The 27741-nt window shown below is 44.5% G+C and overlaps 1 protein-coding gene across 1 annotated transcript; it reads right to left on the bottom strand.

The window, feature by feature from the left end:
* Window positions 1–2882: 2882 nt before the first annotated feature.
* Window positions 2883–27533, bottom strand: TNFAIP3 (TNF alpha induced protein 3). Its single transcript, XM_028723537.2, has 9 exons — window positions 27082–27533; window positions 20616–20928; window positions 12730–12920; window positions 11621–11768; window positions 10979–11149; window positions 9616–9796; window positions 7861–8789; window positions 6066–6295; window positions 2883–5044 (listed from the first exon to the last, which is right to left on the bottom strand). Exons 2-9 carry the CDS (start codon window positions 20911–20913, stop codon window positions 4760–4762), a joined length of 2433 nt encoding a protein of 810 aa, XP_028579370.2. The 5' UTR covers window positions 20914–20928; window positions 27082–27533; the 3' UTR covers window positions 2883–4759.
* Between the last annotated feature and the right edge of the window lie 208 nt (window positions 27534–27741).

Raw genomic sequence — 27741 nt, forward strand, 5'->3', positions numbered from 1 at the left:
GTTGGTAAAGCCTAGCCAAGTCATCATCAAGAATCTACACCCATAGAGTGACTGAGTGAATTTAGCATGTGGCTTCATGGTTGATATAATCCATTCAGTGTGAGACTAAAAATTATATGACCCCCCCCCCAAAAAAAAAGTATGGCTGCTGCACACTGGGAGATTTGTGTGAGAGTAGGCATGGAGTTTCTGTCATAAACTACCTATTACACCCAGTGTTATGTCTTCGTTCTGCATTGCTGACAAAAGAAACAAAGGCCTGGGTTCAGACACCAGCAAGGTCAAAGTGAGATTTATTTATATTATTTATTTTGTATCTATTTTACCCTTTATTCCAAGGAGCTCAAAGTGGCATACATGCTCCCCCCTGCTCCCCATTTTACCCTCACAACCATGTGGTTAGGCCGAGAGAAGATGACTTTCCCAAGGTCAGTCAGTGAGCTTTGTGCCTGAGTGGGGATTTGAACCCAGGTCCTAGTCTAGCACTCTAACCACTACACCACGTTGCGTAGGATGGGCACATCTATTATAATTTGCAGAGCCAGTGCTCCACACCAGCAGCTGTGTTCTTGGTGTGTGGTACAACTGTGCAATCCTCTTACCTATTCTGAGCGAGAATTGTGATTCAGGCCTCTGCATTTGAGATCCCTCCTGGAAAATACTTGTCAGCTTGAAACCTGGTTATAGGCTGTGCTAGTGGTCTAAAATGCAGCCTCCCCCAAAGAAGTCAGGGAAATACCAGTGTGTTTAAAATGCTTAATTTGCGGTTCACACAGAAGGCTTTGTCATTTGCATGAGGTACTTCAGCGTGATACAGAACACCTCTTGTGACTGAAAGATATGAGTAACAGCTTTGCAACGCTGAGCAGATAAGAATAAAGGAGAATTTTCGTAATGGACATTCTTTGACCATTGACATATCTGCATTCAACGATGCTGCCTCGTGAGTGTCAGCATATGATAAGGGAATGCGACTTTGAAATCTGATTAAAATCCAACCCAGTCACCATTCTGGCTCTGAGATTTAAAGCCGCCAAACAGCTGCCATTGTAGCTTTAGACTGTCCGATGTGCTCTTCAGAGCTAAGTGTTTAGTACCTAAGAAGGTGATGACCTTTCTCTTATTATCCTCTGCTTTGAAATTCAGGCTGCATCTGCACCATACAGCTAAAACATTATTATACCATTTTATTAGTCATGGCCTCCCTCAAAGAATCCCGGGAACTGTAGTTTGTGATGAGACTTGTTAGGAGACCTCTATTTCTCCCACAGGGCTCAAATTCCCAGAGTTCCATGGGAAGAGGGATTAATTGTTAAAACTACTCTGGAAATTGTATCTTTCTGAGGGAAATAGGGGCCTCCGAAAACTCTCAGCGTCTTTAACAAAGTACAGTTCCCAGGATTCCTTGGGGGAAAGCATGACTTGTAAAGTGGTATAATAGTGCTTGATGGAGACAGCTTTCTGTCTGAAGCTGGCAAATCAATCCAGAATGTGCCAGAGCCAGAGCCAGTTTAAGATTTTGGGGGGTGAGGCTTGGCAAAGATCCCCCTCCACTATTGGTGCTCCAAGTGCTTCTGGGTCTAGCTACCATTTTAAGTTCCCACAAAGGAGTTTTACTATGGGGCATTGTGGGAAATCCAAAATGGAATCTAGACCGACCCACTCTGTGCTGATTACAGCACAAGAGAAATAATGTGGAGCCCAAGTTGACCACAGTGGTAAGTGCTGAGAGGGAACTGCCAGGTCAGTGATACTAGTGTGAAAATGCCACCCCTGAACACAGATACCTCTTTCAAAGACTTTCCAGTGGAAATTATTGTTCAGTGGAACGTATGCAAGTTATGTTTGGTGGTATGTAGTGATGTGCCTGCAGGTATTATTATTATTTATTGAATTTATATACTGCCCTATACCCAGAGGTCTCAAGGCGGTTCACAGAATAAATACAATAGATATGAACTAGCACATCACTACGTACAGATCAACACTGCAACATTTCATGATATACTAGCACTATCCAAGTGTTCAAAGATGGGGATATAAAGTACGGAGAGTGGGCAGAGACCCACCCACCTCTGAATACCAATTGCTGGGATTCACAAGCGATGGGGGGAGCTGTTGCACTCTGGTCCTGCTTGCAGGCTTTCCATAGGGATCTGGTTGGTTACGAACAGGATGCTGAACTCTGTGGACTTTTCACCTGAGCCAGCCAAGCTCTCCTCATCTACCTGCACTTGTTCCACCCCTAACCTTCACATATTGAGGCCAAAGGTCTTAAGGGGGAATCCTAGCAATGACTGCGAACTTTGCACAATCAAGGTTTCTGATCGCATGGAAGATTCTAAGCATACTTAGCTGAATGTGTGAAGAATTCCCCTTTGGGCTTCCCACTCAGTGTGGAAAAGTTGAGGTGGAGCCAGCAGAGACAAGGATATTGAGAAGCAGAGGCACATGGCCCATTTTACTCTGTATTGCTTCCTTCTGCATTCTTTGATGCCTAAATAGGGCTACTGTAATTGGGGCAGGGACAAAAGGTCATAGGTTGGGTTATATCCCCCAGGGTTATAAACACAGCTTTATCTCAAGGGAGGAGGGAGTGTAAAATCTCTCTCCCCCCCAGCATTCCTAGCATGGTCTGCTGCATACCCCTCTCCCACTTTCCTCAACCTCTGGGAAAACAGGCGAATAAAGCCGTTAGACCCAACGTTCCTGACAATCTGTTAGGAGGTGGTCATGTTGTGTGGCTTGGTGCTTCCTCTCCTGGTAGGGCAGCTGTGTGAGCACATTTATCTACTCAAGGACAACAGCTGCTAGACTGGAATGACAGTTCTAAGAATAGCAATTGCAATAACTGCAAGAATAAAACAACGCTAAGAACAATGAATCCTTAAATAATTTATTTTTTACCATTGGATTCTATCCCTTCCGCCCTCTCCCACAGTTATACACTTGCGCAGCTTTGGAGGTAAAATGAAATAAAAAGTAACCATACTTAAAAACAAAACTGTGCAAATTTAAAAATTACACTTCTGAAATACATAATATAAATATTTTTAACACGTCTTCACATTTAACAACGTTTACAAAACAGGGTGTAGGATTTTCACAGGAAATGGGGCTGGAGAAGAGAGCGCTATGGAAGGATTATATACGAAAGTAGAAGCACAAGCAGCACAGCAGAAGCAAGAGACTCATCAGGCCAGGTGGGGAAAGAAAGGACCTTCTAGACTGCGGGGCTTCAGGTGCCATTTTATTTAGTGCCTAACTCGTGCAGATCTGATAGTGGCTTTGTGATAATGGCAAGGAGAAACTCTCTGATTGAAAAGCTGGTCCCAAACACTATGGAAATCAACGGGTTTTTTGCAGAACTGTACTCCATCCATTCCCTTTCACTCACTCACAGGTCCTTTGCAGCAGCAATCAGGGAAGGAGAAAAGGGAATGGCTGAGCCCAGCTCTTCTGCCAGCTCCTGCTCCACATGAGAATGCAGGAGCTCAATTAAAGCCTCATTTCCCACTCAGTTCTGTAGAGATTTGGACGGCTTGGCTCCCATTTGGATCTAAAATGCACTACCAGGCAAGTGGGGCAAGCGGCTAAGTGGGCCCCTGGTATGTTCTCTTTGGCAGAGAAAAAGGGACATACACTGGTCACAGCAGGCACTGCAACTCCTCCACTGTTTAACTTCACCACTCTAGGTGCCCTCTTGCATTGTCCCCCAAGACAGACAGATGCCAGCCACAGTTTGCATGGAGCACAGGGTCTTAGCATGCCTAACAGAACAATCCCAACCATGTCCACCTGGAAGCACGTTTGAAGAAATTCAGTGGGATTTGCTCCCAGGTAAGTGGGGTTGGGATTGCACCCTTGGGCATCTTCATTATGCTTTCGTTATGATTCCAGCCTAAGCCCTGTCCTATGCCAGCAAGTATGTATGAACAGCATGTATTTAGGGCAACTTTTCATATCGGAAGAGATGCGTACCCAGCTGTTTTCCATATTTCTAAATTATGACAGCAGGGTTAGTAGCAAACAAGCAAACACAGATTATGAAATGGAGAAACAGTGGCCAACGGCCCAAGTTGTTGATGATGACTGCTGTTTTACATGCATGAAACTCTGGTTAAGAACAAAGAGAGAAAGAACAAAACTAGTTTCTTTAAAATAATTTTTTTTTTAAGCCTAACAATCAAGTTTTAAAGGCTTCTACCATGACTTGCTAATAACCTTGTTTCATTCGCGGCTTCCAGCAGACTCCATTTGGTAGAGAGATGAGCATTTTCAAGGATAACAAGCCCCAGGATGTGTGGTAGTTGCAGTGCAGGAAACCCTTCATCTCAGGCAGGTTTCCTTGGATTTTGAACGCTTAGTATTCAGACAGTGTGCAAGAGAAGTATCAGCAGAAAGAGGGGTGCAAGAAACACAGTCTATGCATCTCTTATGGTTGCGTATTAGCATAGAACAAAGTCAGAGTACTGAGAAAGGAGTTTGTAGTCAAGTATTTGGCATAAGCATCCTGCATCTGCAAACTGTGTTTCTGTCCCAGGATACAGAATTCCAGAGAGCATATTGTTCTTTGTGCCACAATGTGCATTTGTACGTACACGCACAAGCAGGTGTACATGTACAATTCAGCTTATTGTTTTCGCAACAAAGTCACATGTACTTTTTCCACAGACTGTGAATGAGACTGGGTTGAGTGTTTTGGAGGTTAGCACCATTTTCCTTTCACAAGGTAAAAGCCGGCGTTTATTCTCTCTTGCTAGCCATAGATCTGCTTGAACTGGAAGCACTCGTTGCAGTAGCCATTGCACTTGTTATTGCCATAGTGGTCGCAGGCAGGGGCTCGGCAGCGCTCCTTGGGGAGCTCAGCTGCTGGAGGGTCCCCCCGAGGTCCCCCCAACTGGGCCTGCTGACCAATGTGTAGGCACTCCGGACACAGTTCCCCGTTCCTGGAAGCTAAGTTGTTCCTACAAGAAGCTGTGGCACACTTGTGCTTCTGAGAGCTTGGGAATGTCTGGCGTAAATCTCTGTGTTGTCCTGTTCGCTAAAAACAACGGAGAACATTGTCAGGTTTAATTGTAACAGTCACAGCCTTTATCTGAGCTTTAGTTACTTTTATTCATGTCATATTATTGACCAGAAGTTCCCAAAGGTGAAAACCAAAATGAAAACAAGCAGTGGTGTGCTTTTTAAGTTAGAAAACAATCATGCTGCTTCTGTGCAAGCGCCCTGGATAAGACACTGACACAGGCTGCATGAGAAGTGGCTTGCAGAGTGGATCACTGTGGCTTACAGGAAGAGGGCAGGACACAAGCCAAGATGACCCATTGCTCCTGCTAGCGCATTTGCACTGCGCTGACCTCTTCACCTCCTCTCCCTTCCCCATAAGCAACAGAGATGCACCAGCTGGGAAGCAAATGCAGCAGCATATCTCCACCTGGTAATCTGCTTCTGGCTTGCATAGAACTAGTAGACTGCTCCCTTCTAGTTACAAAATGAAAACTATTACAAGTATGTAACACTTTCTTGACAATTCTGATGGTTGCAAAATGAAGAATGGATGAAAGAATAATTGCCCTGTGACTTGGGCTAGGTCTTCTAAAAGAGTTTGGTGTTAGGCTAATCTAAAAACTCAGGTTTTCCAGTTTTGGTACAGGCCAGATTTCTCTCTCCCTCTCCCACCCACCCCTCTCTCACACACGATACAGATTATGTACGTTTTCCATTCCACTGTATTGTGACAGAGCAGCACCAGCACTAGGGTAATTTCTGAGATGTTAATATCAACAGGAGTTAACACTTCCGAGAACAGCTACAGAAATAACCCCCTGTTCCTTTGGATGTAGCATCCTTCTGGTTAGATAATAAAAGCAGGTTTTAATTTTTTATTGTTATTCAGGGGCCTGTATCTATCATCTCCAGAATCCTAAGCAATAAACTACTAACATAAAGGGATGATAATGGGAGTGTATTTTCCCTTCTTCTTAAAATGGACTCATAAAGACTTTTCTAGGAAGAAAGGCAAAAAGTTAAATCGGGGGAAAGATTTTGTTATGTTGACTGACCTCTGATTGTCTCACTAGCTGGTCTTCGGTTCTTCTGGCTTCATGCAGCCTCTTGCTCTGTGCTTTTATAAAGCATTTCTGGCAGTAGCCCTCGAGCATCGTGCTCCCGATTGTGCCACACTCTCGACCCAGGCAGGAAACGGTGTTCTGGTACACGGCAGCTGAGGCTCCCGAGTGCCCTGAGGCAGGAGAAGTCCGCTGAGACCTTCTGTGATGGGGCACCGAAGTATCTATGATGAGAGCAAAGAAAGAAAGCTCAGTCTATTCTACAGTAATTGGTAGTGGATCTCCAGAATTTCAGATGGGGGACATTCCCAGCCCTACCTGGAGATACCAGGAAATGAACCTGTGACCCACTGAAGAATGATGACTGGTCCATTAGGGTGAACAGGGTACTGCCCCACCAATCTCAGTCAGTCACAGCCAGCCCCAACCAGCCTGCCTTCCTAGCTCCAACCAGTCCAGGGTGTGGCCCTGGCTGTCAGCTTCCGCCTCCTTTGTCCCAGTGCTGCCACTGTAGAACTCAGAAGTGATGGCATGGAGGCAAAACTAGAAGTAGCTTGCTCTGCCTCTCTTTAGCTCTGCCTCCACCTATTGTTGGGCTTACCGCTTTCTGCCCCACCAGTCCCAATGGTCAACATCAGCCACTGAGCTGTGACTTCGGCGACCAAACTTTGAAAACACAAGAGCGGGAAAAGGGACTGTTGTCTGTGCTCCACCTTACCCATCACTTGGCTATTACTGAATGCAATGTTACATGAACCGTAGAGGCTAAAAATGGTCCCTTTTGAGATATACTAGCAAGGATGTATTCTTGTTTTGCAGGGACCCCCTGTAACATGGAGCAATTTTCAGCCTTCTAGCACTGGGATACGGCAAGGGGAAAGAAGGACTGTCTGAATTTCTGCATGCCACACAGCAGCTGGACACAGAGAACAAATGACAACTCTAAAACTGAACTGTGTGGATTCATTTTTAAAACACTCAGTGTTACAGCATGGCCTGCAAAATACCCCAGGAACAATCCCCGGAATCTGAAGACCCACCCCCATAATTGATCCCTAATTGAAAACCTGGAGAGCCTCTGCCAACCAGTTAGGATAATATTGAGCTAGAGTGACCCCACAGTCTGACTTCGTATATGTTCAACAAGTTATTCAGCTGCTCTCATATCAGCTGCTCTAGTCTATGGCTAGAATTTTCTCCTCTTTAACCCTTACATGCCCCCCCGCCCCAATCCAGACTAGACAATTTTTCCAATGCAGTTTAAATGGTTTGTTCAGTGAGCACGTACATTTTGCCATCCTGGAGAGCGGCTTAGGAAACTATCAAATTTGTTCTATCATGTTTCCACCCGCACCCTATAGTGAACTTTTAAATTGAATCTCTAACAGGGTTTCAGAAAGGAATCTGGGGACCTTTCTGGGGACATGCCCCGGTAACCAAATGCATCCCCAATACACCAAACTCTTGAGGTTAGGTTGCTGTTCTGCATACTTCAGCAAAACATGAAAAGTGCACTGGAATTCCTCAATATTATAAGTGACTAATGCAGCTGGAAGTAAGCTGAGCTTGTCCACTGCAGGCTTTCATTCTGTCTTGCAGTTCAGCATTACTAATGCTTTAGAATTACACTTCATCTCACTGCTTCATTCTGTTTGCATCTTACATCTCCTTGCAAGCTGAGATTGAACAGGAGCACCTTCCATTCCACTGCTTGCAAACACCCCTCTCCCCGCCAGCCCAAATCTCTGTAAGGGAGAAGGAGAAGAGAAGCACGTTCCCTTACACTCACCTTTGTTTTCCTGGTACTCAAAATAGCACAGTGTGCAAAAGCCTTCGTTTTGAGGAGTCCCGAAAAAGCTGCAGCCGGGCTTCCTGCACTTCCTGCTTCCCTTCTTCCACTCTTCTGGTCTCTGGGGCGGCGGGTGCGGTGGTGGCAGCTCTGCTGCGCTGCTGCTGCTTGCCGTATGGCAGGCCTGCTGAAGGAGGCTCTGTGACAGATGGGTGGGGTCCGATGTGGACCTCTGATGGCCCGAAGGTGCGACACCTGAGCTGCTGGCACTTGACAACTGGTCTCTAGTCCTTTTGAAGCAAGAGCTGCACATGCCATTAAAGGTCCTATTGGCGCCCTTGAGGCAGAACATGCAGGTCACCTGGTCTGGCGGCCTCTGCTCGCCTGGGCTGTTGCAAGGGCTGAGCTCTGCAGTGTTGTTGTAGCAGCGTTCGCAGAGCCCGTTGTATTGCACGTTCAGGGTGAAAGGGCAGCCGGGGGTCCTGCACTTCATGGCAGTGGTTTCGCTGTACAGAAAAAGGCTGGGGGCTGTGGGGGGTGCAGAGCGAGGCCCTGACACTAGTTCTTCAGATGCCCGTGCAGCAGGCTCGCGGTGTTCGCTCTTAGGTGAGCTGGATTTACTTGTCCGGGGCTTCTCAGACCCCATCCGGAAGTTCTGCCTCCTCGCCTTGCTCCCTTGCTGCTTCTGCTCAAAGCACTCATGGCAGTAAGGCTGAGTGCTCACAGACATGTAGAAAGGGCAGTTGGGAGTCTCGCATTTTGCCTCCACGAGCGACAGCTGGGGCAAGTTCAGCTCCACCTGGTTCCTCTGACCCGGTTCCCTCCCAGCGGGCCGAGCATTTTCTTGCCACTTCTTGTATTCGTGCTGCACCAACTGGAAGTAATCTTCCACTAGGTTAATCTCTTTGGGCAAGTTTCCTTCATCCAACCTTCAAGGCAAAAGAGACAAAGGAATTGGTATCACCAGGTGGGGGAAAGGCAGCAAACCTTATACAGTTTGGGATGACATAACACTGGAGAGCAGGAAGAGCTGCCATCCTACATCAGCAAGAGTACATAATTGAAAGCAGCACAGCCTACACTTATGAAGCTGACAATGGTCTTTAACATCTCTTTTAGCAAGATAAAGGGACACTGTCTCAGTCCTAGTTACAGGACTGGGCTAGGCATAAAGAGAACAAGCAAGCTGTAGTTTCTTTAAAATTGGCTCTCCTTCTCTCCCTGTGCAGTGCCGGATGTCTTCCCCATTAAGTGGGAAAGAACTTGACTCTCAGTTTTGACTGACAGCTATTCTGAGTGAAATTCTACACTGTGCTATTACAAATGTTCCATTTGTCCAAGCATATCAGCTTGCCAAACGGAATGATCTTCCCTTCCATCTTCCTGGGCATAGTTTTTTTGGGGGGTGTCTCTTGACCCCTTCCTCCAAGCCAATTTTGGGGAGCACAAGGGTAGGATGAGGGAATGCCTGTTGTGCAAATGAAAGCCCTTCTCTGAAAATTCATTTACTGGTTTTCTAACAGAAGCTGTTAGGATCTTTATCAATTCTGTAAGTTCCAGAGCCAGCCTGAATGTTTTTTTGTTTTGTTTTGTTCTTATAGACATATTTTAATTGTCTGGGATTAAATGCCACAATAAAAGCAGACAATGCACCCTTTGAAAAGGGCATCTGAAAGTGAGAGGCTGAATACATTGCCAACTTAAGAATATCTGTTATCAAGTTAAGTGCTGGACAGTGAGAAGATGAAGACTCACTTTGCAGCGTTAATGAGATGTGTTGTCCCAGAATCCCAGCCTTGCACGGGAATTTCTATCACCATCAGGTAATCTCTTAGCAGCTTTTCTTTCTCCCTTTCTTCAGAATCTGTTAGAAAGTGCACCTTCAAATCTTCAAACCTGCCTCTTTCACAGCTGACCAATGGGACTGCCCGGATCTCTATGGAAAGGGGGAAAAAAGAGGATTGTTGTGAATTAAATGGGAAAAGACAGGCACAACAGAGAAGTGAGCAATATTAAGACCCTAAGGCTGATAACCGAAAACAACCACCCAGAGAGGTAGTTATAGAAATTGACTGGAATTATAAAAGAGCAAAGAAAGGGACGCGGGTGGCACTGTGGTCTAAACCACAGAGCCTAGGACTTGCCGATCAGAAGGTCGGCAGTTTGAATCCCCGTGACGGGGTGACCTCCCGTTGCTTGGTCCCTGCTCCTGTCAGCCTAGCAGTTTGAAAGCACGTCAGAGTGCAAGTAGATAAATAGGTACCGCTCCTTCAGGAAGGTAAACAGTGTTTCCGTGTGCTGCTCTGGTTCGCCAGAAGCGGCTTAGTCATGCTGGCCACATGACCCGGAAGCTGTACGCCGGCTCCCTCGGCCAGTAAAGCGAGATGAGCACCGCAACCCCAGAGTCGTCCACAACTGGACCTAATGGTCAAGGGTCCCTTTACCTTTACTTTATGAAAGAGTAAAAGTTATGAGCCACTTCAAGGTGAATAAATTGCCCAAACGAAGTATTTCCTATACAAAAGGAGTAGCTAATCCCCACCCCCCATTGAAGGCTGCATTACCTTGGGGGTAATCTTTTGGGGACTGTATGCCAATACAGTGGTACCTTGGTTGTCGAATGGCTCAGCTCCTGAACAAATCAGCTCCCGAAAGCCGCAAACCCGGAAGTAAGCGTTCCGGTTTGCGAACTTCCGACGTGGCTTCTGTGGTTTCCGATTGAGTGCAGGAAGCTCCTGCAGCCAATCAGAAGCCCTGCCTTGGTTTTCGAACGGTTCCAGGAGTTGAACGGACTCCCGGAACGGATTAAGTTCGACAACCAAGGTACCACTGTAGTGGACCGTCTGCAGAATTGCATTGCATGCTCTCTCTCTCTCTCTCTCTCTCTCTCTCTCTCTCTCTCTCACACACACACACACACACACACACACACACACACACAATGCAGAAGAGGAAGCAATTCCCAGAGGGGTGGTCTGGAGAGCAAGAGTGACTCCCAGACTGCATCTGATGTATAACAGCATGAGAGAGATCAAAATGGATTTGCTGTTGGTTTGAAGAGAAGAAACAGGGAAACACCAGCGCAGAACACAATATAGCGGTAATGTCTGAGACCTACCTGGGCCACTCTCTTTCAGAACAACCAGAGGGGTGAAATGCATACTGTCATAGGCCAGGATGATGGGGTATCGATAACACTCTTCTGCTGGCCAGTGGAGAGGCAAGTAAATTCCGCCAACATTCAAAGGGGAGAAGCTTGAACCTGACTGCAAGCTTCTAAGCATTTTATCTGTTTCAGGAAAAGAAAAGCAAGGTTTAGTTAAACAGGACTCTTGTCAGCAACAGAGCAAGGGAAACATTTCCATTTTAATTTCCAAACTATCAGAAGAATATCAATAACTCATTGTGAGGAAATATTGAAGCTGATGTAAAAACCCAAACCCTAAATTGCTTTCATAAGTGAGGTCACCAACACTTTTTGTGTCATAAACACTGTGTTTGTGTTTTCTTAAGCTGTAAATACTGTTAACCCGGGGGTGGTGGTAAATTGTCTCTTTCAGAGGATAATTTGTAGAAATGTAGAAATTTACAGGAAAAAGGGGCCACGAACAGAGGTGCTCTTCATGTTATTGGTTGCCTAACTCCACTTCCATGACACTGAAAACCTTCTGAATGCTCTTCATAGAAGCATGGGTGTTCAACACTAACATTGGATCGCCCACTGCAAACAGTACTTCAAAAGCAAAAGACACATTCCTACCTGCGACAACTATGATTGGGCGCCGTAGGATGTTAACAAGGACAAATATGTGGATTTCTTCCAATGAGTTATACTGAAGGCCTCTGTGGGCGACTGATGTTTCTGCAGATGCCATTTTGATGAGGTTCTCCCATTCGTCCTCCCAATTCTAATGGAGAAAAAGAAAATACATCTGTTTAGCTTTGGGTTAGTATCGTGCAAGTTGGGAGGCCTTGCATGCAGATTATTTTTCCTTATCCGAATACTGAGAAAGTTAATTCATACGATATGCATTCTAGATGTAGAGAACCTGAAACACTAACTAATTAAGGGCACGGCTGCAGCTGATTTGATGTTGCATTCTCTCTTCTGATTTACAAATGCTCTCTTGCCTAGCAGGCAAGTGGTTACTTGCAAGCCTGCAACTTGAGGACTGTGAAACAACGCGGTTGCTTGAATCTTATTTTCTCGATACTTCCGTGAGTTGGAGGCACCAATGCAACAGTGTTGCACCACTCCACTCTTACCACCACCAAATAAGCAGCTGTGACGGCAGTGTAAAGAGGCAGTTTCATCTTAACATGTGAAGCTAGTATTGGCTGTTTCCAGGTTTGAGAAGACTAGTCTACAGCCTGCTTGGGCTAGCAACTAATAGAGAGGATAATTTATCCTTTCAACCAGCAGGTTCCTGTAGAAAGAAGCAAGAGCAGAGGCCCCCACATGACGTAGATTCTTGGATGGGAAGTCTATGTCTAGCTGTATGTTTCTAAAAAGCAGGATGGGTGTTTTTTGTTTTGCTTGGGTGGTAGCAGCGCCTCTTCATAACAGGAAGAGCAGAGACATGCCAACTTTTGGAGATGTGGGTGGTCCATGGAAATAACCCATCTCTGAGGAGGTTACTTGAGTTGGAAACTCCACAGTAGTGAAACGCTTCCGTTAATAAATTGGGAAATCCAGTAAATTTAATGGACTAAAATGTTTTAACTAGTTGGCAGCTCTGCAATTTTACTTTCTTAAGCTCACTACCATAATTGCCTCCTATCCTGTGCAATTATACACAGGAAGTCACGATCCGCCCAACCATACCAAGGTTTGAAACGTTATTCGCTACATAAATCTGTCCAACATACCCTGGTGTCATAGCAGAGTCCTGTTGCCACAAATTCCTGCGATTTCAGTGTTTCTCGTTGCCAGCGCAGTTTAAAGTTGCGCGTGTCCACTTCCCTGAGGGCACTAAACAACGTTTTTCTCAGGACTAGGTCGACATCTTGGACGCCCCACATGTACTGGGATGCAGCATGCATCAGGCAATTCCCATCCCCTACAGAGAAATGAAATGGGTTAGTTGTTTCATACACACAAACACAAATAAATAAATAAATAAATAAATAAATAAATAAATAAATAAATAAATAAATAAAAATAAAAGTCTAAAACATAATGGAAAGCATACATATTTCAAGTTCATTAAAAATAAAATATCTGGTTCTGCACGAACCAGTAATGCTTTGGAGAAGCAATTAACGTTTCTTAGAAACCTCCCCTCAAGCCATCTACTTTTACTTTGGCTTAGTATCCTCTGAATTTTGGGAGTATGGGGTAGTCTGTTCTCCTGCTCCCGGTCTGAGTAAGTGAACACTGACAAATAGCTGTATTTTTCTAATCCAGCATTCCACCACCAAGTATGGGAGACATTGTGTGTGCGTGACGATAATTCTGAATGTGCGACTCCAATGGGATTATGCTACATGGAGAAAACAAGAACAGATCCAATGTTCTGCCTTTCTGAGCAGAAATCTTGTTGGTGCTGAAGGAATTCTGTGCAGGTTGGCAGAACAGTTTTGATCCTTAAAACACACAGAGAGAGCGTCAAAATAGTGTTTATATAGTGTGGACAGCTGGTATGAATGAAAAAGTTGACAATCTGCCCCTCAATGGAGAAGTGACTGAATATAAAACGCAGATGAAACTATTCATCCTATAAAAATGTCAATATAAAAATAAACTCACACCACTTTCAGTGCACAGTTCCCATTTGTGCATGTGGATCACGCTCTATGAGTTTAATTTTCAACCACTTCCCAATAGCTAGTATTCAAGGGTGAAAGGATATTAGAGCTTTGACTATAACTACAAAGCTTAAGAAAGTCCATTTAATTAATGATACAGCTAGAGGAGATTTCCCTATTCCAATTGCCGTTTGTTTTTGTTTAGTTGTTTAGTCGTGTCCGACTCTTCGTGACCCCATGGACCAGAGAACGCCAGGCACTAAATTGCCATTTACACTGGTTTAAGGGGAAGTACAGACTGAAAATACTCAATTCAATTGCTGATTTTACTTTATTTTTTGCTGAAAAGGCACCATTCTCTATAAAGTGTTCAGAGATGACATTAGTCAACACTATCAGCACTAGATTTTATGGGCACAGCCTTTTCCTTCCTAAACAAGCTACTGAAAATTGAGAAGCAAAAGAGAAAGTGGATTTGTAAGAAATTGTTTTACTATGAATGTGGTTAGTTGGGTTGGTAAAACATACAAGTTTCTGGCACTCATGGAGAATTCTCACAAAAATATAGCAATGCATGCAGCACTGTGTGAACTTTCTAGGCACAGATCACTCCAGCCAATTGTTTCCAGACATGGGCTTTGTGGCAGAATGCTCTCATTGAGGAAAAAGTTGCCAGGATTGCTATAGAGCAGTGGTTTTCAACCAGTGTGCCGTGGCACCCTGGGGTGCCTTGAATGATGGCCAAGGGTGCCACAGGCAACACTGGTTTCTGTCCCTCTTTCCTTCCCTCCCTCCCTCCTCTGATGCCCCCTCGTGTTTCTGCCTCCCAAAGGCTTGCAGAGCTGTTTGTTGCAGCAGCCCTGGCTACAAGCTCCTGGTGTAGGCAAGAGGTTGCTGGTTGCCGAGAGCAGAGACGGCCTCGGAGCAAGCAAGCAAGCAAGTGGGTGAGGGAGCCCAGCCAGCTGATCCATGAGCCCTTGCTGTTGGGAATGGATGGACAAGTGGAAGGCCGGCCAAGCAGGCACTGAGCTGGCCTTTCTTGTGCTTGCTGTGTGTGCAAGGCCTGCCTGGGAGCTGAGTGCCCAGTGTTGAAGGGGAGCCTTTCCGCTATCCAGGTCTGGCAGTGCCCACTGCTCCTGCTGCTGCCTCCCAAGGTAAGGTGCTGGCCTCAAGTTCAGCTTTGGCCAGCCTCCATTGGGCCACTAAGGCAGGGGGCATCTTCTTCCCAGGCCCCTGGGGGGCAGTGTGAGGAGACACATCTCTCTGGGGCAGGGGCGGCGGCAGTAGCTGCCCGGAGGGCTCCCAAGAAGAGGGGAGAGGAGAGGAGACTGAGAGAACATTCCACAAGGGAGGGTGTTTGAAAAAGGGTGAGAGGCTGCCAGCTCTGCAGGCAAGGGGTGACATAACTAGGCTCCTGAGCCCCACAGGGGTGCCGCAGAAAGAATGCAGTTGGTCAAGGGAGCCGTGGACTCAAAAGGTTGAAAACCTCTGCTTTAGAGAGAGGAACTACAGTAAAGCACAGGGCTTTAAACTTTGCACTCTCGGGCGGAGGGAGGAAATGACTTTTGTTGAAAAATTAGTATCCCTTCCTTTCATTCTTGGCCCAGAAAAGGGGATGGATCCTGCAGCCAACTGGCTAGGAAAGGTGGGGATTGTGCTGCAGACTGCCTCCCTTAAAGGGGTTGCAGTGGGGAGAACCAGTTTACCCTTGCAGTTCTACTTTCTCCCCACCAAAAAACCACAAATAGTCATACCTTGGGTTAAATGTGCTTCAGGTTGAGCGCTTTCGGGTTGCGCTCCGTGGCGACCCGGAAGTAACGGAACACGTTACTTCTGGGTTTCGCTGCTTGCGCATGCGCAGACGGTCAAAATGACGTCATGCGCACGCAGGGAAGTGGCTAATCGCGACCCAAGCACGTGCAGACGAGCAGTCACGGGTTGCGTTCGCTTCTGGTTGCGAACGGGGCTCCGGAACGGATCCTGTTCGTATCCAGAGGTACCACTGTATCTGAAATCAAATTGTTGGGAAGACAAACTCTTCCACTAAAAGCAGCAGTGACAGGTTTGTGACTGTTTTGGGACAGAAGAATGTCAGGAGAAGGATGGGAGTGTCAAGCAACAGAAGGGATCCTTTGCCTGGTTTTTAAAGAGATATTTGTTTTTGTCGTGGTTACATCAACGCTCCATTCCATTTTGAAAAATGGCACCAAAGGCCTAAGTAAACAGTACCCCAACCAAATCCCAGTTTCACGGTCCTGACTAGTGCTCTTTTTTGGTTTGTTAGAGCAGGATCCTTTCCTCCACTCTACCAAAATCAAGACCAGTCCCAATGTATTCTGCTGCCAGACAAAAGGAAAAAGACAAGATGGTGAGTTGTATCCAAATGTTAGTCCATCTCAGAGTAGAACCACTGAAATAAATCGGCATGACTACTTTGTTTGTATTAATTTTGATGGGTCTGCTCTGAGAGAAACTTAGTTGGATACAACCTGACATCTCACCCCATTCCATATACAGAAGCCAACCAGACTGGCAGCTCCTTCAACCTGACTGGCAATATTATTTAAACCCTGGCGAGGGAAGCAGGATAGCTTTGCGGGGGCAGGGCAGAGCTATGTGGCATATACACCCTCTGCCCACCCGAGTGCTAAAACAGAAGCATTTCTTATAAAGGGGTAGGTCCTCACTTTTCTTTTTCTTTTTCTGCTTTAAACAGAATTATCTAACACAACTCAGAAAGCTGGCTTGTCTTTGCATAATCATATTTAAAACAAACAAAAAATAGATATTAAGTGCAAGGGTCAAAAAAAATGCTTGCAAGGCTGATTTATAGTCTTCTGGCTTTACCAAGCATAAAAAAATATGGCATACAAGTAGGACAATTATTACATCCTGTAAAGAATTTCCCTTTGCAAAATCTAGAGCAAAGATAAGAGGGTTTTTTTCCTTGTGTGCGCTTGCTTTCAGTTCTGCACACTGAACCGCCAGTTCAAAATTCCCTAAGCATTTGGAATTCCCCAGTGTTAAGCTATTTGACTAGTAGTTGAGTAACAGCTATTGTACTTCTTGTTCCGATGAAGAGACATTTGAACTGTGAAGTACACAGTGGACTTTCCAAGTAGGCGTGGCTAGGGTAAGTTGGAATGCCTATTCATTAGAGAAGCGAAATTGCTAGTCAGTAGATGTTGGAATCTTTTTAAAATGAGATGTTTCCTCCAATCTTTTACGTTAAAAATACAATCCTCAAATGCATGTCATGTTTGAAATCAAATTCCCAGAACTGTATGCAATCTTTCTACACTTTTGATAAAATTATTTGTGATGAAATAACACATGCATTTATTTCTTGGGTCTCAAAATGGGCACAGAGCTACACCCCCTGCAAATGGATCTATGACTGTAAGAACGACCAAATGCAATGCTATTGGCTATGATGAAACTGCTGTTTCTTTTCTTATTAATTATTTTACTATTTATTTAGGGCACAAACCACCTCCTCCATGTGGAGAGAACCCTTTGTGTGCATGACAGGGGTCCCGTCTATATCATTCTACAGAGCCATTAGCTCAAGGACTTCTGTGTAACATGCCCACCCACTGTCAGTCAAGTGAGGTTTCATCCAGGCTTCTGATGGGAAGCACAGGAGGGACAGGACTCAGCAGAACACCTGTCGAGATCCATTCCATGCTCACAAAGATGCATGCATGTGAAAAGGAAATGGATCGGGTTGTTTTATTTTGCAAATTTCCTTCTTTATTCTTGGGGGAGGGGCTGAATAGGGCGTTCCTTTAAGTCTTGTGGTGGAGGTGGGGAAAAGGTTGGGACTAGAACTGTTCACCGACCACCTGACAAAGTAACAAACCCATATGGGTCTGTGCTTTCCAGGATCCATTATTAAAAATCCAGTAGTTGGGTATTAAAAAAACAAAACCCAAGTCCTTCTCTCTATTTCTCTACTTTGAAGTGATGCAAAGTAGAAGATCTTTCACTACTGTTACACTCTCATCTAGTAAGTGTGTAGTTTAACACATTGGCTGTGTTCACACATTGCGTGTGGATGTGTGGGCTCCTGGGGAGAAGGTGACAGCAGCTTTGCTCCTCTTTGGTCCTTTTATTGGGTACAGCTCATGAAGGAAAAGAGAGATTACCCACAAGGCAGAAAGAGCAAAACTACCCAACACATTGCAGAAGCCATAGTTTGGCTTACTGCGCTGTGCAAGCCAGGCCACTGAAAGAAAATGCAATAGTTCAATAGTTCACACGATCAGAACAGAATATACACATTGGAGATAAGGAAGTGTAGTCCAGGTTTTAACACGTGCTCAGAAACCTGAAACTCTGTTTCAGGGCTCTAGCGAAAGGATCTCTCAGAGAGGGAAAGTAGAGGCATACCAGTATAGAACAGTGACTTGTCTACTTTTAAATAAGACAGCCCATGCAAAGATGTTTGTCTTTCTTTGGATGCAAGTGAAGCATCCATAGGGACAACATGGGTGCTTGCAGACTACCTGTTTACCCAGCATTCATCCTGATGTATTTGACGAAGATTAGATGACATTCAATAAATTTATTCATTTAATAAATGAGTAAATTTATATCCCACCCTTCTTCACAAAGCATCACACGTGGCAAACACAGGAATAATAAAGCAATTAAAAACAATTCCAATATGGATGCAGATGACCAATCACTCTGATTTAGAAGACTAGATGACACTGCGTAAGCAAGTGTCGCCCCACACGTTCCAGTGCATTCTCCTGTCACTTTCCTTATCATAAAGTTCAGTCTTTTGGGGAAGTGGGTTTGTTGTGCAAGAGCTCCAAACAGCTTGAATTGCACAACCTGGATTTGCTGGGATGTGACGGAATCCCACACAAAAACAGCAATGGTCTGGAAGGGCCCCAAGTGACCCACTCCTAAAGCTCCCACAGTCCAGTGAGAGGTCCTGATCCACCATTTGAGACCTAACACTTACTCTCTTAAGCTTTTGAATGAACTGAGCGGTTTTGATTTTAACTGGTCTCAAGGTCTTGAGTTGCTGCTCTGCCCTTTCACTTGATATGATTTTATAGTAATTCTACTAAAATTATCTAACTAAATTTCTATCCTACCATTTCTCCCAATGAAGCATATCAAATATTTGTATTTTATGATGCAGATATCGTATATGTTGAAAACTGTCCAGGGATTACTGTGTACTGAAGGATGGTTTATACATTTGGCAAATAAATAAAAAGAATGCGCAGATGTTATCACGCTCATCTTCTGGGTGCATATGCGTTAAGTTTTATTTTAGTCCTGGTAACAGGAGGTGCTGTGGAGCTGCCCTCCGTATGGTTGTGTTGCTGCTGCTTACCTGGATGGCACAGGGGTGAGGTCAGGGCTCTGTGCACGCAGCAGCAGGAGCACTAGACTGGCTCTGCTGGTGCACCTGCATAGCCTGACCTTGCTGCCGCACTGCACTGTCCAGGTAGGAGGGAGCAAAACTGCTCTTGAGAGGACACCTCATTACACCACTTCCTCTTGCCTAGCAACATTTAACCCATATTAATTTAGTCAGAACAACTCGTACAATGAGGAGAATTCAGGAGATGTAAAAAGTTATAAAAGCTGTTGGTGGCTCTAGACATTGCAGGAAGTGTCAAAAAGGGGATGTGTGAGCGACGTACATCCTCTTTCCACGCTATTGATGTCATATCTGAAGAAGCAACTTGTGCTTGGGCATTCCAGATGTTCACCTAACTCGTTCCTTCCCACAGAGTTGTGCTAATTGCTGCTTCAGACATCACATTTATTACGTTGGAAACAGGGCCCAAGTTTAGAAATGAGCTTGGAACCCACTGAAGTGGTGGGCACCACCAGTGAAGAGATTTGTCAGTGCCCTGATCTGTAATTATTATACGGAAGTCCTATCAGGACAGGTATAAAGGCGGCACTATTCAGGATTCTGGAGACAGAGTCTTCGCCATCAATCCAAGAATTAATTTAATACCTGATTGGGCAAGAAGCATGTAATGACCCAATGCACTGCAGAAGGCAGTCCATGCCTTGAGGGCCACATTCACAGGGCACATGAAACTGGTTTCACTGTCTCTTTAATTGTGTTGAAAATTTATACCCTGCCTTTAAAGCCTTCACGATAACTGAAATCAGGATATCTTAACAAATACAGACATACATGAATATTTGCATTCTTATATCACAAGGCCAATGGTTTGCATGGAGTGGCTCACCATACAAAAATGGCAATTTACTCCGCACAAGAACAAGGCAACAATATAGCGACCCAACTGTGTGAATGTGTATCAAACAATACTTGCTATCATGTGGAGCAATTTAAAGTTACCTTTAAATTGATAAAGAGTGGGTGGGCCACTCACTGGCTCTCAAACTGACTGGAAAATTTAAATTTTCTGAAATTAGGCCCCAAATATATAGTTTTTAAAACCCTCCAAAATGAATTATGCAGCATTCACCATGTGCTGAGTAACTTGGAAGAAGGGTTTCACAAATATGTAACCTGATATACATCTAATAGTTGCATGGATAAAAGGTAACACTAAGAACCAATTGATCCCAGTTCCTGGTTCAACGAGAGCAACTCTGGAGGGTAAAAGGAAATGTCATAAATAACAAGTGGAGGAAGCACAAAAAGAGGATGTTCCAGTCGTTTGTATATCCTCTTTGTATGTTCCACTGAAATATATACAATCCAGATCAGTGTCTTTTTGTTCACATTCGGCAGCATTGTTCAGAAAGTATGCAAGTGCTGCCTGTGAGCCAGGAAGGTTCTTTAGGGCAACAGTACCTAAGTCCACGAAGTTAACGTAATATACATCTATGCACTAGTTTGACATTAGGCAACCATTTCACTTAAAAGAAGAGAAAAACAGCCCCTTCGTAATTTAATTTTAAATGCAATTTGAACTAAACACACTCAAGGTCCACAAATGAAGCAGATGCTATTTCTGTCGTGCCTGAACAAGGAGAAAATAAGCCCGGCTTACCATTTGTCTTCAGGGGCACAAGTTTTTTAACTTCTCGACACCAGTTCAGTTTCTTCTGACGTTCTAGTGAGGTTTGAGTTGCTTGGTCAATAAGGGCCTTTTGAAGAATCTCCTGGAACTGTAGGCAAAATTGACACATTCTGAACATCTCTATGGTGTATCTATGCATAGTCTTAAAATGCTGGATTATTCCACTGGTGCACTTGACAAGGTCTTCGGGCATTCTCTCCCTTATCTTCACAGCTTTCAGCATGTTGCTCAAGTATAAAGCTTGAGGAATGATTTGCGAGCCAGCCATTTTGCAAGAAGAAACCTAAAAGAGGAAAGAACACTAGTAAAAGAAGGGTTTTTGAAAAAAAATTATCATTAAATCCCCCTTCCCCTCCCTACCCCAAATTCGGCACAAAACACAGACCTTTTTCATAAATTACATTAAAACAGGAAGTTCAGTCTCAATAGCTTCTGTGACACAAGTGCATCAGCAACAATGAGAAGGTTCTTTGGTATGGATGTCTTAAAATTACCACTCACATTTACTACTGATTTATCAGAAATTCTAAGCAAACAGGCACCTGCTACTGAAAATGAAATCTGCATGGGAGGAGTGCCCTATGTTAATTCTAGAGCTAGTGAACTGCGGTGTGCCCAATGGCGCAGAACTGGAGAGCCTGGATTACTCAGCTGTAAATCTATTGAGATGACGGCAGAATTTCCTCTTAGCTCAGAATCCCCCCTGTCTGTTTCTCCATTCCATATTCCCCTTATGATCAAACTAACTAGAGCCTCTGGGTTTTTTTCTGCTGGATTTTTTTCGGGGAGCGGGGGAGCTTTGCTTGTAGCACATGGCATGGGTTGGTTTCTTGAACAGTCTTACAATATACAGCATGAAACCCCACACACAACGAACTTATTTAGACGACATGGATAATTACATGTCATAGTTTAGAGAAGTAGGAAAATACCCACCTAGTATTTGAGTAACTGGTTCAAATAACCTTAAAAAATGTTCAGTCCTTCAGTTCTGAAGCACTGCATAGGCAATATGGATTATTTTAGTCAAAACTGTCTTCTTTGTTCCTCAGTTTTTTGTTTTTAGCCTGTCTACTATTTTGTCCTCTCTGTGGTTGGTTGTTTTTTTTAAATACTGTTTTCATATGACATGTGAATAATTCTAATTCACACTTATCCACACTGTCCTGGAATCTTCTAATGAAAGGTAGTTAAAAAATATTTTAAATAAATAAGCAGGTTCCTTGTTTAGGCTACTTATTTAGTCTAATAGGCCAATGATAAAGGAACAGTGAGAACTCGCATTTTAATTGGCCTTGCATTTGCTCTCAGCAGTAGCACTCAAGACTGCACAACAAATAATGTACCTAAAAGGTTGCGTTTTCACTGCCTCCCTCATTTCTCCTCTTTCTCTAGGTTCTGGAACTTTTATTTATTTATTCTGCAAGCCTGCAAAGCTTAAGAGCAACAAAGGCATTTTTGCTACTAAAAACTTAGCAAAATGTATTGTTGCACACCACCCCAATCTCCGAGCAGTGTGAGATTCCATGGGTTCCAAGTGCTTATCCAGGCTTCCATTTCCTTGGAATGAGGGACAGTGGAGACTGTGGTGTCTTTATTATATATGGTTTATTACACATAACTACAAACTAAACCTACAATGGAGGGGTTCACAGCATTAACACCCCTGAATGTCTTTCTTCTTCCCTAGCCACAGCCTTGGCTCCAAGTAGAAAGCAGGCACCTTCCCAAAGCTTCTGCCTGAAGCCTGCTTCTAGCTTCGCTCTCTCACGCATACCTCTGGCCCTTGTCCTCCTCACCAACAGCTAGGCAAGGGAGGGGAACCCACTCTTTTGCCCTCTGGCACAAAACCACTTTGTTACCCTAAGGACCCATACTTAGGGAGCTATTAACTCACCAAAAAGCTGGCTATTCCAAGATTTTCATCCTCCTGGATCCAGGAACTAGAAGGGACCCAGATATACAGCCTAACACACACACACACACACACACACACACACACACACACACACACACACCACCACCACCACCACCAACTCAGAACAGCATTACTTAGAAATGGTGAAAAGTTGCTTTTTTTACTTTAAAGAAAAGCATGTATTTCAAAACAAGGTATTAAGGATAATGGGATGGAAGGCAGCTGAAGATGGACAGTACCTGCCCTAAAATGGAAAAATAGTTAAGAACTGCGCAAACTACTAATCCAAAGTCACTTGGAAGGAAATAAGATAAATGTGACTTTCTTCTGAATGAATGTGGCCAATAAGCTATTAACAAAAAAATAGGAAAAGCATCAGTAACCAATAGCTTGGGTTTGATCCAGATTCAATCATACTTAAGAGTAAACCCACTGACAGCAGACTAACCACTGATTTTAGGGGGCCTACTGTAAGTATGATCAAATCCACATCCTGCCCCATAACAATAATGCCGGGGCTAGTTCCCTTTCCACAAGACTTTTTGTCCAGGAATCCTATGCACATTTAGACTCCCTGAGCTACAAACACACATTACATTTCTCTGTGCATTTTGAACTGTAGAAGTGAACAGATGTGTATGCAGTTAACATGTTCAAATGAAAGATGTGATCCTGCAAGTACTTAACACAAAAGGACAATTTTGAGTCAGTATTGTCCCTGGTAAAGTTTGTATGTGTAAAGGATGATGACATCAGTAAGGGATGCTTAGGACAAGCACTGGTTGTTTCCAGTGTTAAGTAATAATAGACTATCCAATTTGTTAAGCTCAACTAGAACACTACGTAATTAACATTCCTATTCTGCCAACAGCTGTTCTCCTCCTTAGTGCAACATGTGCTATGGATTGGAGCACGTCTGCCCATTTTGAAGTTATCCAACAATCAGGGTTATCCTGCACATGTTTACTGAGGAGTAAGTCCACTGATTTCAATGAGACTTCCTTCCAGAGACTTACCCTCAGACTCTCAGCCAATTTTACCAACTTACATATCACCAACTCGTCTACAGAAATCTCACTGATAGGAATGTTTTAAAACCGTGACTATAAGAACTACTACAATGATAACAACAACTTAAAAACCAAATCAAGCTGCAAAGAAGTTGGACTACAATAATAGCATCCCACAAGCAGAGCAGCTTTCGTTTCTAGTGGATGGCTCTGATTTAAGAAGAGGGGTGACCATTTTTCCTGAGCCCCCCTTCCCCCTGTAGCTTCCCATACCACCTTCCAGACATGGTCTCTCAACTCTTTGGAACAAAATTTGGTGGCGGCGGCGATGAAAGTGGGGAAGAGGAATTAGCTAAAATGGCCTCTCCCGCTCCTACATTAGCAAATGTGTCCACTGGATCAAAAGCCAGGACTGCAAAAGCCAGTTTAAGCAGGCTGCCCAGTAACTCTGCGGAAGACAGTCTGAGTTCCATGGAAGAAACCAATAAACCAAACAAAAGCTGCATAGGACTGGAGCCTTCGGAAGCCATAAAACAACAATCCAACTCTACTCCTCAGAGATCATGATGCCCACAAAGTAATGTGGGCAAGTAAAGAAGGCAAAATGTTATACAGCTGGGCAGTTTACTGTGCAGCTCATAAATGGAGGCTTTGTGCACTGTCCCCACAACATTATCCTCATCAAATCACCACCCTACATTATTTCCCCATTTAATCTGGATTTTATGGAATGGAATTTTGATAAGGGCAACATCATGCAGATGCTGGGAGAGGAAAAAAACACCTCGCAGGTACAATAAACATGCAAAGGGCCACTGTCATTTTGAAAGGGAGCACGTTCAATTTTTGAAGCACCGGTCAATATTTCATTGCTCGGGTCCACAGTGTACAAACAAAACAGCATTTACTGCAGAGGCTCACAGTGGTTTTTATTAAGCAAGTCCACTAGAGAATTATATCTTTTTCTGCTGACTACTACAATGGACCTTGAGATTGTCTGAAAGCAGTGTTAGAAACCGAGATATGAAAGCTAGAAGCTAAACGGCACCTTAAGCCTAGGTTATGGGCACAACAACATGAATGTCTAGGTGCGATTTTTTTTTTATAGCAAGAATACAAAGCTGAAAATGAATGAACTGCAGCTAAAACATTGTGTTCATTTTTCACATAGTCAGATCAGCTGAATCAAACTTGGAGATCAATGGAGTGTCGTATGCTGCAACCAGATTGTTGCCATATCCCTCACTCACCAGCCAATCTTATCCCACATCCTGAAAGATATCCCCACGCTGTTACATCCTTGCACTGAACTGTCTCAAATGTCTACAGTTCTAGCCACAAGCATTATACTCACGGACAAAGTCCTAAATGCCTACATTTGGGGGGGGGGGGTTAGTACTGTACAGAGAAAAGGTGAGTAAGAGGGGCATGATAGAGGTGTATAAAATTACGCAAGGTGTTGAGAAAGTGGCCACAGAAATTCTACTAACAGACAAGGCATTGACCCCATTATTTGGATATTATTTTCTCAGATGCACAATGCAGGAGGAGACTGCTTTTCAGTCGTAACTTTATATCTTGCACTCTGGTTCCATACAAGTTTATCTGGAAGCAAGTTCCACTGATATCAATGTGACTTATGTTCAGATAAGTGTGTCTTGGATGGCAGTTTAAGGGTGTGTAGTAAAGTGAATGCATATCTTTGTAATGTTGGAATATTCAGATGTGACTACAAGTCCCATGTCTTGCAAATTTCTTGGGGCACTCCTGGAAACAGCTGGATGTCAATGGCACAGCACACGTTTTGCATGCAAGAAGTCCCACATAGGGATTGGCATCTCCAGGCAGGGCTGGGAAAACTGGCTGAAACCCTGAAGAGAAGCTGCCAATTAATGCAGAACAGCACACATAGACAACAGTGAGCTAGGAGAAAAAATGGTCTCATAATCTATGTCCTGGTAATATACATTCCTCAGGACAATCTATGTCTGACCATCTACAAGCGTTTTCAAACACAGTTAGGGAAAAGTATAGTGGTACCTCGGGTTAAGAACTTAGTTCGTTCTGAAGGTCTGTTCCTGAAACTGTTCTTAACCTGAAGCACCACTTTAGCTAATGGGGCCTCCCGCTGCCGCCGCGCCGCCACTGCGCGATTTCTGTTCTCTTCCTGAAGCAAAGTTCTTAACCCGAGGTACTATTTCTGAGTTAGCGGCACCTGTAACCTGAAGCGTCTGTAACCTGTAACCCGAGGTACCACTGTACTATGCTCCACGTCCAGTCCTTGATATGAAAGTGAAACGGCATCCCTAACACCCATGGCTGGGGACCCATTAACATAACATTCATTAGCTAGGACTAATTAGTGCAGGGTCCGGTCTGTATCTGGGTTGAAAGTTCCACACTCTTTATCTAAAGATTGGAGATTCACGAATGTAAGCCCTGTTGGGAGGTGCTAAAAAATAATTTGCTCAAGTGAGGGGGGTTGGTTATTGCTTTAAATAACCAAAATAATAAACAAAAATCCTGAAAATGCAATCTTATGCATGTTTCCAACACAAATAATTTGGCGATTCCCTTGTAAGTATGTTTAGGATTAGAGCCTGGAGATGTTACAAAAAATTCTGGGTTAGTATGAATGGTGCTCATGTTCATCCTCAATGTCCCTTTTTTGTGGTGTAATAAATAATCATTAGAATTAAATAGCTAATGGTTTTACTTTGAAAATGCACATACTGCAGTGTCCAAATAGCTTATGCAAGTCTTTGCTTTAAAAATGGGAAATAATGCATATTTCATAACTGTTTGTATGAGTTGTCATGCAGTTATGTAACTTTATGCAACAAACAAGTATTACTTGAATGCATCTAGCACTTGTTGCAAGGGCATACTTGTGCCAGGGTTCAAGCCCAGAAGTTGTTTTCAGTACTGAACTTCTAGAATAGGTAAAGTAATAAAGTCTCTGAGCTTGTGTAGATTACAGAGCGAGGAAAGCGCTAGGATACCACTTTAAACAGTCATGGTTTCCCCCAAAGAATTCTGGGAGCTGTAGTTTAAGGGAGCTGAGAGTTGTTAAGAGACCCCCCCTCTATCCCCCTCACAGAACTACAATTCACAGAGTAGTTTAACCATCAATTCGTCTTCACGGGAAACTCTACAGCATTTTTTTTCTTTAAATGGAAACACACAAGCAATAACCGAAACTACCGAAGCATCCTCAGAACTAACCTGCTCGCTGTTTGCGCCTAGCTGGAGCAAACTAACTAAGAACTCATTCTCTTTTGGATGCTGTACACATTTCGCATTAAACAGAAACGCAACCCAGGATAGCGGAGGATCGGGTGCGGGGGGGGGGGGGGGAGAGAGATGCGCATCTCTCCAGCAGCATCTCCATAAACGCAAGCAAAAATAGACGCCCCCCCCCCCCAGGCTGGCTCGTCGTCCTCACCGACCCCGCGAGCAACCCCACAAACTGCAAAGCAAAACCCCCAACCCAGGGCATATGACTTACTCGGCGAGCTGGGGGCTGGGGGGAGGCAGTGACCCTCGAATGACTCCGCCAGTAAATCCTTCTCAGCACAAACGAGCCGGACTTGGAGAGATGCGTCTCGGGGGAGCCATGAATCCCGTCCCTTTCGCCGCGAAGAAGCTTCAGGATCTCTGCTGGCCTGGTCCGAGGCTGCTGGCTGGTCCAGAGGCTCCTTTGTTAGCTGCCCCTTCACCCTCCTCCTGCTGCTGCTGCTACAGTTGTTGTTTTTGCTGTGGCCGCCGCCTCCTGCTGTCTGCGTGTGGTTCTTTCTTTCCGCTGTTTTACTATGTGGAGCAAAACACACACACACACAGTGTGGGGATGCGGGGATTTCCACGGCCGAGGGACTTTCCGACATGTGACACCAGCTGCCTGCCTGCCTGCCAGAACAACAGCTGCTTCCAGGGCGAAGGGAAGCGACCCGGCGCGCTGCAGGCAGAGCCCCTCCAGGGGGCGCCCCGAGAGCAAGCGACGCCTGAGGAAGAGCACGTACAAGCACGTGACTTCCTCCCCGGCCTGCGTCTCTGTCAGCGCACGCGCACGGATGACCTCCGCAAATTCCCCGCCCATTTTTTCCTTTTCCTTTTGCGTTTCTCAGGCTGGGGTTCTCCCACATGAATCACCTTGGGCTTCCCCTCCTAC

The sequence above is a fragment of the Podarcis muralis genome, chromosome 3 (assembly GCF_964188315.1).
Source record: "Podarcis muralis chromosome 3, rPodMur119.hap1.1, whole genome shotgun sequence".
NCBI lineage: Eukaryota > Metazoa > Chordata > Lepidosauria > Squamata > Lacertidae > Podarcis > Podarcis muralis.

Coding starts and splice junctions, on each gene's coding strand:
- TNFAIP3 (XM_028723537.2), bottom strand. CDS start 20,913: ATGGCTGGCTCGCAAATCATTCCTCAAGCTTTATACTTGAGCAACATG. Junction 12,921..20,615: donor TGTGCCCCTGAAGACAAATG/GTAAGCCGGGCT, acceptor ATTTCTCTGTAG/GGGATGGGAATTGCCTGATG. Junction 11,769..12,729: donor GACTCTGCTATGACACCAGG/GTATGTTGGACA, acceptor TTTCTCCATTAG/AATTGGGAGGACGAATGGGA.